This window comes from Eutrema salsugineum, unplaced genomic scaffold, assembly GCF_000478725.1.
Source record: "Eutrema salsugineum unplaced genomic scaffold, Eutsalg1_0 scaffold_12, whole genome shotgun sequence".
NCBI lineage: Eukaryota > Viridiplantae > Streptophyta > Magnoliopsida > Brassicales > Brassicaceae > Eutrema > Eutrema salsugineum.
The window spans coordinates 10,542,824-10,554,437 of record NW_006256895.1 but is presented as its reverse complement, the minus strand read 5'-3'; the positions used below and the strand labels follow the sequence as shown (position 1 = coordinate 10,554,437).

At 37.5% G+C, this 11,614-nt stretch overlaps 3 protein-coding genes across 10 annotated transcripts; 2 read left to right on the top strand and 1 right to left on the bottom strand.

The window, feature by feature from the left end:
• Positions 1-1,255: 1,255 nt before the first annotated feature.
• Positions 1,256-4,248, top strand: LOC18025545. Of its 2 annotated transcripts, XM_024160292.1 has the most exons (4): positions 1,256-1,365; positions 1,732-3,233; positions 3,313-3,442; positions 3,532-4,248. In XM_024160292.1, exons 2-4 carry the CDS (start codon positions 1,737-1,739, stop codon positions 4,110-4,112), a joined length of 2,208 nt encoding a protein of 735 aa, XP_024016060.1. In that variant the 5' UTR covers positions 1,256-1,365; positions 1,732-1,736; the 3' UTR covers positions 4,113-4,248. The 2 variants fall into 2 exon arrangements, with proteins under 2 accessions (XP_024016060.1, XP_006408939.1); XM_006408876.2 differs by lacking the exon at positions 1,256-1,365 and having other exon boundaries at positions 1,660-3,233.
• Positions 4,249-4,305: 57 nt separating this feature from the next.
• LOC18025544 (tetraspanin-18) lies at positions 4,306-6,328 on the bottom strand. Its single transcript, XM_006408875.2, has 6 exons — positions 5,981-6,328; positions 5,444-5,543; positions 5,244-5,324; positions 5,053-5,157; positions 4,673-4,861; positions 4,306-4,575 (listed from the first exon to the last, which is right to left on the bottom strand). The coding sequence occupies exons 1-6, from the start codon at positions 6,214-6,216 to the stop codon at positions 4,534-4,536; spliced, it is 753 nt and encodes a 250-aa protein (XP_006408938.1). The 5' UTR covers positions 6,217-6,328; the 3' UTR covers positions 4,306-4,533.
• Positions 6,329-7,415: 1,087 nt separating this feature from the next.
• Positions 7,416-11,037, top strand: LOC18025543 (NACHT, LRR and PYD domains-containing protein 5). Of its 7 annotated transcripts, none has more exons than XM_006408874.2 (16): positions 7,416-7,526; positions 7,605-7,707; positions 7,875-7,946; positions 8,008-8,127; positions 8,212-8,285; positions 8,366-8,468; positions 8,613-8,655; positions 8,874-8,936; positions 9,012-9,238; positions 9,358-9,478; positions 9,557-9,651; positions 9,729-9,842; positions 9,931-10,095; positions 10,187-10,333; positions 10,426-10,571; positions 10,664-11,037. In XM_006408874.2, the coding sequence occupies exons 1-16, from the start codon at positions 7,463-7,465 to the stop codon at positions 10,816-10,818; spliced, it is 1,812 nt and encodes a 603-aa protein (XP_006408937.1). In that variant the 5' UTR covers positions 7,416-7,462; the 3' UTR covers positions 10,819-11,037. The 7 variants fall into 7 exon arrangements, with proteins under 7 accessions (XP_006408937.1, XP_024016061.1, XP_024016063.1 ...); XM_024160296.1 differs by having other exon boundaries at positions 7,461-7,526; positions 8,229-8,285; positions 10,664-11,034; XM_024160293.1 differs by lacking the exon at positions 7,875-7,946 and having other exon boundaries at positions 10,664-11,036.
• The last annotated feature ends 577 nt before the right edge of the window (positions 11,038-11,614 follow it).

Below are 11,614 nucleotides of genomic sequence, written 5' to 3'. Positions count from 1 at the left end.
ATAAATTGTAAGCACATCTTCCTGATCCTAATCAGTTGATTTATATTGACTGATTTACTAAATATGCTCATAATTTCCATAAATACAAACACCTATAATAACCAAACAAAGGGTTAGTTTGGCCAGACAAGCGGACATAAAACTTGTTCAAAAAGTTAGTTCGTAGTTAATGCAATGTAACCGAAATTCTAAGAACCGGTTGAAAAAGTTGAAAGTTTGATGGTTTGGTTATGAGAGCCGGTTCATGATATGAAGTCTTAACAAGAGAAACGTTGGAAATGTGGTCTACAAGGCCATTGGATGTTTTAGTTTGGGATAGGTTTGGTTATACGTTATAGAAAGGGATATAAGGAAATGCTCAAAGACGGTCAATAAAATTAAAACTCAATTATCAAAATGATTGCATCTCAATGTGATTTTCTTTTTGTTGGATACATTCGGATAAGAAAAAAGACATTAAGAGCATAAGTTGGTTGGTTCATTTAAAATATTCCTGGTCCCAATTATATTGGGTATATGAAATACATATTAGAGTAGATTATCATTATTCTCTTATACTTGCTTGACTATATATATGATAAAACAGATAACATGCTATTTTTTTTTTTATCGACTCTTGCCTTGAATCATTTATTAGCAACTGCAATATTTCATACAATGCCAAATTTTCTTCTAAATTTATTCTTCGTGTATGAGAGAAAAATATATAGAATTGAATAACACAAAAATTAGGAGGAAATTCTTAATTTACCATTTTTCTTGTCCTGTTATACAAATCCACAGCTAAAAGTTTAAAAATTCAAATTAGTACAGGTTTGATGAATGATTTTGATGAATAATTTTGTACGGAAAAATGCAAAAAATGTTATATTTCAACAATAAATTATATGTTTTATTGGTTTTTTTTCTTTAAAAACTGTTTATAAATTTTGATTGTCTTATAAAATTTTAGTTTCATTTTTAATTTTTTAAACAAATATAAATAATATATTAAAAAAAATTAGATGCGGGCATCTAAATTAATTGGTCCGGCCTTATTATTAAAAACTAACTTCAATTAAAATATGTATATACAAGTAATAATTATAAAAAAAACGAATATGTATGTAATTATCAACACAAACTTTATTTTTATACGTCAAAACACAAACTTTATTTAATAAAATTACAAAGGCGAAGCCATGAAATGTCATTTGCAGCTTTCCCTCTAATAAAAGGCCCTTTTGTATCAGAAGACGTCACCCCCAAATAGCTGCGACTGTTAGATTCACTCAGCGAAAAACTTTTCCGGCGAAGGTAACACCACGGCGGCGTATAAACCGGCGGAGCTTGGAGATGTTTCTAATTCCAGCTACCTTCTAGCAGGTCTCTCTCTCTCACTCTATCTTTTCTCTCTCTCTCTCACACACTGAGTAAAGCAGAACATATCTGAGACTTAAAGCTCCGATCTCACTTTCCGATGCTTTGAATCCCTTTTATTGTTGCTCGTTCGGAGCTTCTTCTTTACATGGTCCAGTTGATTTACGTATCCCTTACTTTTTCGATTCTTGGCGAACGAATTTGATTCACATATTCACGAGCTCGTCTAGAGTTTATATAGTGTGGAAGTTATTCCACTGATTTTCAGTTTCATGATGCCGAAATCTGGGAAATGCAGATTCAGCGAGGCCTGGGATTTTGCGATTTTGAGATCACACTGAAGCTAAATCTTCATCTGTCTCTTGTGCACAGAGGCTATGTCCGATTTAAGGAGAGCCAAGGAGACAAGTGTATCTACGAGAAAACTCATTGCTAGAGAAATGTCGAAAGAGGTTGAAGATAGACAGAGTTCTTCTAGTAATGTGGTTGCTAAATTAATGGGTCTAGAGACAGATGAACCACGGAGCAGATCCAGAAGCTCTTCACGCTGTTCGTTGAGTTCTGTGGATAATCTGCACCATGGAGAATTCGAAGATGGATATGAAATCTGGGAGTCTATGAACCTTTCAAGAAAAGGAAAGTTTGATGGAAGCATGAGTAGTGATAAACCGTTGGATCTTGTTCGTCGAAATTTCATGGAAGCGAAACGCTTGGTAACCGATGACAAGCTTCACAGGTCCAAGGAGTTCCAAGAGGCTCTTGAGGTTTTGAGTTCCAACAAAGATTTATTCGTTAAGTTTCTCCAGGAATCAAATTCTTTGTTTTCTCAGCATCTTTCTGAATTCCGGCATGTTCCTCCTCATCCAGAGGCTACGCGCATTACGGTGTTGAGACCTGCAAAGACCGTTGATGCTCAGAAATGTGTGGTTCAAGATAGCAGGAGCAAGCAGATTAAGAAATCAGCTTCTTCGAATCAGGAAACTGGATGGATCGATGCTGCGCAGCCAACTCGAATAGTTGTCTTGAAGCCTAGTCCAGGGAAGGCTCTAGATATAAAGGCTATTGCTTCTTCATCACTTCCTTCCTATTTTGATGAGTCTGGAGACGCTGAGACTAGACAAGTTGCAAAGGAAATTACACGTCAAATACGTGAAACTTTTAGGGGACACTGCAGGAACGAGACTCTTTCTTCTTCTTCTTCTTCTTCTTCTTCTGGTTCTTCTGTCTTGTCCAAGGCTTATATCGGTGATGATGGTTCGTTAAACAGGTCGAATAACGAATATCCAGTGGGGAACATTAGCAACTCTGAGACCATGTCACCATCCTTTAGGCATTCATGGGACTGTGCGAATAGGATTGAGAGTCCTTTAGCTTCTTCTTTGTTCAGCCGAGCCTCGTTTTCTCCAGAGTCATCTGTCTACAGAGAGGCAAAGAAACGGCTTTCTGAGAGATGGGCAATGATGTCACTAAACGGAGACACACAGCAACAAAAAAACTTCCCAAAGGCCTCAACCGCCTTAGGCGATATGCTTGCACTCTCAGAAACGAAAGCAAAACAAGAATCGAGAAGATCAATATCATGTATAGGCAGTGGTCTAGATCAAGTAGAAAGCGCAAGCGATTCTTTGAATACCCTTGAAAGGTCAAAATCAGTCCCTGAGATTAGACTCAGTGGTGGAACGTCTGTTTCAGGGACTTCAAGAGCACAAGCTCACGGAGAGCTTACCGAGTCAAGAAGCTTGAAATCATCATGGAAAGTTTCAAGCTTTTTCTTCTTCAGAAATAAGAAAGCACACAAGGAGAAGACAGATGTTCTGTCTAAATTGGCTATGCCCACTGATGCATTACAACGACAAAGTATTTTTACAAGCAAGGTATGTGAAACTTGTTGTGAGTTTGAGAATGCTCGGTAATCATTCTTATTTTAACCATCCGCCATTTATTTGTATGCAGGGAGAAGTGACTGCACCGAACGAAAACCAAGACCAGCCGAGTCCGGTTTCGGTTTTACAGCAGCCTTTCGAAGAGGAATATGTGGGAAGATCAGAACGTTCGGGGTCAAAAAAGCCATGGACCAGTCAAGGTTAGTTTACATCTCTCTGCTGTTAAACTCTGTATAAGAGAGTTGTTATATCGATTGTAATACTTTGCTACTACTGTCACTTGTCACAGGAGAAGAAATGTCTCTGAAATCTAGTCTAATCGACAAATCACCTCCAATCGAATCAATCGCTCGGGTTTTCTCATGGGAAGATGAGTCATACATAACTAAACCCGCAACGGGAATCAAGGAAGAGGAAGACTGGTATTACTTGATCAAAACACTCTTAAAAGCGTCCGGTTTCAGGGGCAGTGATCCGCTTATGACTCGGTGGCACTCACCGGATTGCCCTTTGGACCCATCATTAAGAGACACATTTGCCAACAAAGAACTCGTCAAACGCAGGAAACAGCGGTCAAACCGCAAGCTTGTGTTTGACTGCGTCAATGCCATCATAACAGAGACAACATCAGCAGCAGCAGGCGCGGAGACCTCGGGATTTGACATGCTGGAACATGTTTGGACAGAGTTAAAGGACTTGGCGGTTCAGGACTCTAACAGCTTGGAAGGAGAAAGTGTGTTGAGGGACGAGGTTGTCGGAAAAATGTGGAGTCGTAATTCGCAAGCCGAAGTGAACAACTTGGGGATTGAAATTGAAGTGATGTTGTTGCAAGAGCTTGTTCAAGAGGCAGTCTTCGATCTTACTCGATGAAACAATGTATATAATTTAGTAGTCAACAAGTGTTTTGTTTTCATGAAACATATATATATCATCATAGATGAAATAGTTTAACCAAGACTATACATTTACATCCTTTTCGGATGCCCAATTCAGATAGTTAAATTCAGATTTTTTTTCTTTTTCATTTTTTCATTTTGATTGTGTATGAAAGGAAAAAACTCTATAGTTGAAATGCCAATTTTAAAATGTTGTTTGGAGAAGAAAGGATTCTACAAGCAAACACACAAATAGAGATGCAAATGCGGTTCGTGTGAGACACAAAACGGCATTGTTTTCGGGTTAAATATCTATGCACACTCAGAGAAGTTACAGAGAGCAAAACATAGAGAAAAGAGCTTGACAGAGAGTATATGGACGCATGGAGTTTCAGAATCATGTTTATTTGGCTTCATCAGCCTTTCGGGTTCACCGCCTGGCTTTGGTTCAATCCATACTGCAAAAATAAAATTAAGCAATCAACAACAGATTCACAAGCCAAATCTGATATATGTAACGCATCAAGAAACTGGAGAAATGATCAAGCATTATACCTTTTCCCTGATTCGAGAGCTCCAGTTTTCAATCTTGCTTGGCCCAGCAGACGCTTGGTTTCCTTGCGAACCAAGAAGTGGGTCCCAAGCTCTACTCCTCGGGTTCTCATAGTCTTCCTCATCGTCAAGCTCGGGTCTCCCGGGAGAAACCATAGCTCTGAGAACCATGGCTAGTAGCAGTGACAGCAGCTGGAAAAAAACAGGAGTCGCGTGTTTTACAATTATAGAAACGCAAGAAAAGATTCGTGAAAGTTTGAATCTTTAAACTCTAAACTCTCTCTCTCTCTCTCTCTCTCTCTCTCTCTCTAAAGAGTAAAGAGAATAGATGTATATTATCATGAAATGCTCAAAGTTAAAAAAAGAAGTGATCTGAGTTTTACCTGGACCGCTACCACAGCAATCCCGACCCATTTGCATATATCGATGTTTTCCTCAATGAATACTCGAAGACTATTGAGTTCTCCAGTTGGATCATACGGAAGATCCTACGGAACACAAGACTTTAAACAGTTTCAAACAAGCCAAGAACACAAGAAACAAGATTCGAATATATAAGGAAGGAAGATCTCACCTTTTCCCAGTGACGGTCAATAGCGATGAATGCTACAAGGGCGGCTTCAAGTAGAATGAGCAGAGTTTTGAGAATAGAGTACTTTAAAACCGTCAAGGGAAAAAAACGAAATTAACCGATTCCAATAAACCGTAATGATAAACTCGATAGATTAACACACAAGATAGGAAAAGTGGAGCAAGGTTTCTGTAAAAGGATACGAAACACAAGCAACAGCCATTGATAGCTTCAGCAGCTATGAAACCAATTATGGTAACAATGCAGACCAAAATACCAACCGCCATAAAAGAGTAGATGAACCTGCATAAACAAAGGGCAGAAGAAACAGACAGGGGTTTTACTTAAACTGAGAGAAGAGGATCCAAACGTAATAATCCTAATGCTAAATTTAAGAATACAAGAGTTCCTTCAGCATCAAAATGTAGCTGAGCTGAAAAAGAAGTCATCTTCACGCATTGAAAGCTTGCCCTTATGTTCATCTACTTCATTACTCATTAGTAAAAGACCAAATTTGAAGAATTAACAAGCAATCCCCCAGAGACTAAAACCCAACACTTGATCCACGGCCACTCCACACCAAGATCCACCTGAGTTAACATGAATCTAACTAAAGCCCTAAAATTTTGAAACTGTTTTTAGGTAAAAGCCCTAAAATTGGAAACTTAAAAAAAGTGAATTAACATGAATCTAAGTCGAAACCCTGAAACTGAAAAGAAATACACTGAATACAATAGTACCATGGAGCAGGAAGGTCCAACGAACGGAGGTTAAACCCACTAGACCCAACAACGAAGCTTGCCGTGAGATCAACAGGATTCTTCAACGACGGTGGAGGGTCGACGGGTACGTGACGGTGGTATTGATCGAGCATCCATATGGAGTAGATTATGATGGAAACACCGAAGAAAGCTTGTACAAAATTGAGGATCTTGAGAGTGGAAGCGAACGATACATGGCAGCAATTACGCCGCATTTCTGGATTTTAGCAATATTATTGAGGGATAAGGTAGAGATTAATCCGCAAGCTCTTTCAATCAATCAATGGCCTTCTTGCCTGTAAAGGTGTCTCCTTTTCTTTTTCTTTTTTTTTTTCTTTTTTGGTTTTCTTATAAATATTATTTCGTTTTCATTAGTCGTCGCCTGCAGATAGCAACATTTTTGCTTAAGTACAAATAGTTAAACCGGTCTGATGATGTGTTGTAAACTTGTAATCGATTTGTAATTTGTTTCGCTCTTATCTGCTGACTTGTTTTTTTTTTTAATTTCTTGGATACTTTTTTGTTTTTGTCTTTTTATTTTTTTATTTTTTTACTCTTTTTTTTTTTTGATGGTGTATGTACGTAAGAATTAGGTTCGAATAATCCTTACAAATTACAGTTGTTGAAAATGTGTATATTCATCCTTTTGAAGAATAATATAAACTTTCCGCGCTGATATAATTTTCTAGTTAATTGTTTTAAAATTTAATAATATTTTGGATTCATTTTTTATTCTATATTGTTGAATATATTTATTTGCTAAATTTTTTTGTATTTTAATGTTTGAAAACATGATCGTAAAAACAATATAAAAGAGACTAAATAAAAATATATTAGTATCCAACAAATTTAGTTTAAATAGTTTTGAGATTTTTTAATTACTGTTTTATGTATTGTAGATGTAGTTTTGTAAATTTTTTGTACGAGCTTACTCAAAAAAAAGGAAGAAGTTTAACAATAAGGGTGTAAGAAAATTAGAGAGAAGTCGTATATATTTATACTAAAATTTTTGAAGTCAAAAACTCTAATCTAAACATCATAAATACTGTCATTCATTAGATATTCATTTTTTTTTTACTTTGTTATTAGATTTGACTAAATATCGGTTAAATTTGAAAAACGGTTTGATTGATAATATAATGTGAAATTGTAAACCACAATAATTTAAAGTGGTATGTTTTAAGTTATTTTATCACATTGTCGAATTAAAACTAATTAAAGATGATATGTAACTAAAAAATAAGGTTAAAAATTCTTTTATAGTCGAAAATTATTGTAAAATTGACACGTCATTGACAAATCATAAGTATTTAGATTAATAACGTTAATTGGTATTTTTTTCTAGCCCAACAATTAAGCTCATTGGGCCATACTAATGGATTGTTTTGTACGTCCGGCCCATCATTAAGAGAGAATCACGGAGTTTCAAAGAAACAGCGAGAGAGCAGCGTAAGAGTGAGGATGACGAAAGCTCCATCTCTTGCGTTTCTCTGCATCAAAGCCCTCAAACTTGTGCTCCTTCAAAGTAATTGGAGATGCTATTTTCATCCAATTCCCAATTTGGTTCTGCTCTGATTTGAGTTGGGCTTTGGTGTATTCTCAGGCGATAATCCAGTTCCGGATGTGTACGAGCTTCCATCGGAGTTGCTTGATGGTGTTATCGCTCACTTGCCTGCACTTGCGTTACAGAATTTCCAGACCCACATGTGAGTACTATTGCCTAATCGGACTTTTGTTTAGTTTGATTCGATTTTCGGTCACTTTCTGATGAACTTTGATTAAGATTTTTGGGGTTATGAATTCGATGGGTTGAAAGATGAATCGATATATACATTATTTGTTCTTTTCCATTTCCTGGAGAAAAATTGTATAGGCCGTTCAACTGCTGGGATGATTACGAATCTGGTGATGATTGCTTGACTAGTTGCTGGAGAAAACGCTCAAGGTTCGTTTTTTTTTTTTTGGTTTTTTTGGTTATTCCAACTGAGAAGAGATTGAAACTGCAGAAACGATGTACTCGGTCACTCCTGGAAGGTTCTGTTTAAGCTGCGGTGGCCTGAGCTCATCGACCTCGTGGAACCACCAACTGACTGGCAACAGCTATACTGGGAAAAGCATCTGCAAAAGTGAAATAACCCATCATGATTTATTTGTTTGCTTTTCTTTTCTTTTCCTTCCTTTTGATTTTTTGCTGTTAATCCGAGTTACAGTTGTGTTGATGAAGCAGCTGAGGTAGCTATGCGTCCGTGTTTTACTGGCCGGATAAGTTCCATTAATGTCTCAGGTGCGTGCTCTAGTCTTGAGACTGATTCGTCAGTTGCGTAAGACTCACTATTCAGCTTGTTTTTTTTTTCCCTGTTGCAGATAAGATATTGAGATACATTTGCCATGAAGAGCACACGGATTTTCAGAAATGTGTCTGCGCGGAACTATCTTTTCATCTCCTGACATTTGGACCGTATCTTAGGTTGAATTACATTTTCTGTTTGTCTGATGATTAGTCATTTCATATCCTCACGCATTCTTTGTGTTTAGGGCCTCACTCTATATTACTTTCAGCTTGCCTAAGTTTTATATGTTGCTTCTTTGTCTTTGTTCTTACCCTTTGGAGGTGCCTGAGGCTTCTGAATGTGCTCTGCGTTACAGAAACTTGTGTAAGTAACTAGAATAATGCTTCTGAGGTTTTGATTGTAAAATAGAGTCATCTTTGCTTTATTTTTGTTTTAGTATCACTGGTCGAGGCGCTATTTTATTTTGTTTTAGATGCCTATCTTTCTCTTGGAACTTCAAATTTGCATCTTTTTAGATACATCAATCATTTTACCTTGAGAGTAAGGAGTACAGAAATAATGTTTAGGTTTCGTTACTGTAGGAGTTACTGAGGACAAGCAAATTGCATACTTTGGATTTACGGTTGATCAGGTCTGAGAAACATGTAAGGCAATTTCACTACGTAGTTGCATCTGTTTATTAGCTGGAATCATATTCCTGATGATCCATGATACGACAGGTTGAGCCCTTGTGCAAGCTCTTGATCCAGAGCCGAGAAACATTAACTTCACTTGAATTTATTCACTGTAAGCTCTCCTCGAGTTTCATCAGTGCAATCTGCGCTTCTCTTCATGAAAAGGACATTCACACAAATGGGATTCAACGTTTCTGTATAAAGACATCTAGCATTGACATAGATCCACTTTCCGCGCCTTCCGATTTCATTTCATTCCTTAATTCGGTGAGGTAGACATATGAACTGATGCCAAAGCGTGTCTTTGTGAAGTATTTGCTCATTTGGTTGTCAAAGTCTCTTTTTTTATATAGTCTTTGTCCTTTCATTATGCACTTTTTTTTTCTTTCAGGTCCTTGCATTCTTTACAATTTTGCGATAGTCACCTCGATCAGCATATCGCGAGGATGGTTTTCTCCACACTTCTTGATTCATCCTCAAATCTTTCGTCCCTTGACCTCTCTGAAAACAACGTGGGTACCACCGTGGTTCTTCTTGTTCAAACTGATATATGGTTTTCTTTTCATGGCTGAACAACATAGAATATATAGATTTCAGGATGGCTTTCCACTTTCAGCTGGAGATCTGTTGTTGGTTCTCTGTCATCTGGAAAGTCTTTACAGTCGCTGTGCAAGCTTAACCTAAGGTATTGTTTGGGAAAGGGATATTTGTTACTGTTTTAAGCCTCGAAACCTTGTGAAACTGTTGGAAATGTGTTTCTAGGGGGAATGAGCTTGACAAATACGATGCAGAGAATCTTGCGCATGCTCTTCGTCATATGCCCAGGTTGGAATCTCTTGACCTGAGCGGGAACCCCATTGAGGACGGTGGGATCAGGTTTATCCTCTTAAGTTCCTGCATTTGCAATCTTGGATAAATTCAACAGAATAACATTTCTCTTGCGTGCTTTTATTGAGTGGTACAGAAGCTTAATATCTTACTTCACAAAGAATCCGGATTCTCCTTTAGCCGATTTGAACTTGGAGAACTGTGAGCTATCATGTTGTGGAGTTATCGAGTTTCTTGATACCCTCTCAACGCGGGAGAGACCGTTAAAGTTCCTATCTGTTGCAGATAATGCCCTTGGACGGTATTCAAAAATTTACAAACTCTATATCACTTTATACCAACATAAAGTGTGTCATTTCTTTTAACAAAAAATTATTGTTCTTGTTCTTCAGCGAGGTTTCGGAGGCTATAGTAAACTCCTTGACAATCTCCATCGAGTCTCTCAATATATCGGGTATAGGACTAGGTCCTGTTGGGTTTCTTGAGCTAGGCAGAAAACTTGTAAAAGGGTTGAAGAAGCTGCGGAGTATCAATATAAGGTTCATAGCAAACCCATCTCCTCTGTTTTCTGTACACATTGCACTGCTCCACCTTCAGTTTCTCATGTTCCTTTTGCGGTTTCCCGTTATAGCAAAAACCGTGGAGGACTAGAGACCGCTAGATTTCTGTCAAAGCTCATACCACTGGCACCAAAACTCGTCTCAGTCGATGCATCCTACAATCTTATGCCACCCGAATCCTTGCTTATGCTACGTGATTCCCTGAGAAGTGCAAAAGGTAAGAATACATCTGGAATCGGTTTCCATCCTCAGCTTGATTCTTGGGCCACTTTACTCATTTTTTATTTATTATGTAATGATTGTGTTCAGGTGATCTCAAACGTCTTGACATGACCGGGAATAACTGCATCAGCCACGAAGCTGATCATTCTTCTCTCCTTGGTGAATTTCAACACAACAGAGAACCCATCTTCGTTTTATCTTCATCCTCGGCTTCACATGTTCCTTACGATGATGAGCCGTAGATAATTCCCCTAATACCCGTCTGTATCATTCGGTCTGGTACGGTTCACTAGTAAATTCATTAGGTTTGGTATGCGCATTAGGTTGACTGTAATTTTATGTGTGACTTGAATAATTTCGAAATATGGAAGTTCACTAATTGAATTTCAATTTGGTTGAGAATTGCAGCTTGGTCTAATCCCGCTAAGTTACTACTACACTACGCATGACCTGTTGAATTTGATTGGTTTGATGTTATATGGTTTGCTGGTTTTGTTAAAATTATGTATACTCGTATTTCGTCATTATATCTTTATAGTTGCAACTCCAATGATTGTAAACTAGTTTTGTGTTTATAACCTTATTCAACTTGTATATTTTGAAGAAATACAAAAAAATAAAAGTTTTCAAAGTAGAAATATCACTGCATATGGGCATCGAGAGGAGGTGTACAAGGGTAGATGCAAACACATACTCCAGGTCGACCACTGCTACGGTCACAGTATCCACTGGCAAAATCTCCAAATCTATGCCAGCACTTGGGACTACAGTTTTTACCCACTTCGCATGGTCCAATTGTTGTCGAGCATCCCATATTCTCCTTAACTACAATATCCAAAAGAAAAAAAACTCATTTTAATACTTAGATGACATAATTATACCATTTCCGAGAAATTTGAGTAAACCTCAAATATAAATATATACATAAGGAGAATATAACAAAGAACTACAGTATTCAGGGGGATATGGATAATGAACAGAGTATTGTATACCTAAGGCAAACATAACAAGGAAGATGATGGGGAGAACAAGTGTAAA

Bases quoted from the DNA above. Each gene is read 5' to 3' on its own strand.
- LOC18025543 (XM_006408874.2), top strand. From the start codon at position 7,463: ATGACGAAAGCTCCATCTCTTGCGTTTCTCTGCATCAAAGCCCTCAAA. The intron at 9,239-9,357 runs GTAGACATATGA...TTTTTCTTTCAG, and splicing joins TCATTCCTTAATTCGGTGAG to GTCCTTGCATTCTTTACAAT. The intron at 10,334-10,425 runs GTTCATAGCAAA...TTCCCGTTATAG, and splicing joins CTGCGGAGTATCAATATAAG to CAAAAACCGTGGAGGACTAG.
- LOC18025545 (XM_024160292.1), top strand. From the start codon at position 1,737: ATGTCCGATTTAAGGAGAGCCAAGGAGACAAGTGTATCTACGAGAAAA. The intron at 3,234-3,312 runs GTATGTGAAACT...ATTTGTATGCAG, and splicing joins AAAGTATTTTTACAAGCAAG to GGAGAAGTGACTGCACCGAA. The intron at 3,443-3,531 runs GTTAGTTTACAT...CACTTGTCACAG, and splicing joins AAAGCCATGGACCAGTCAAG to GAGAAGAAATGTCTCTGAAA.
- LOC18025544 (XM_006408875.2), bottom strand. From the start codon at position 6,216: ATGCGGCGTAATTGCTGCCATGTATCGTTCGCTTCCACTCTCAAGATC. The intron at 5,325-5,443 runs GTATCCTTTTAC...ACGGTTTTAAAG, and splicing joins ATGGCTGTTGCTTGTGTTTC to TACTCTATTCTCAAAACTCT. The intron at 4,862-5,052 runs GTAAAACTCAGA...GTTTTTTTCCAG, and splicing joins TTGCTGTGGTAGCGGTCCAG to CTGCTGTCACTGCTACTAGC.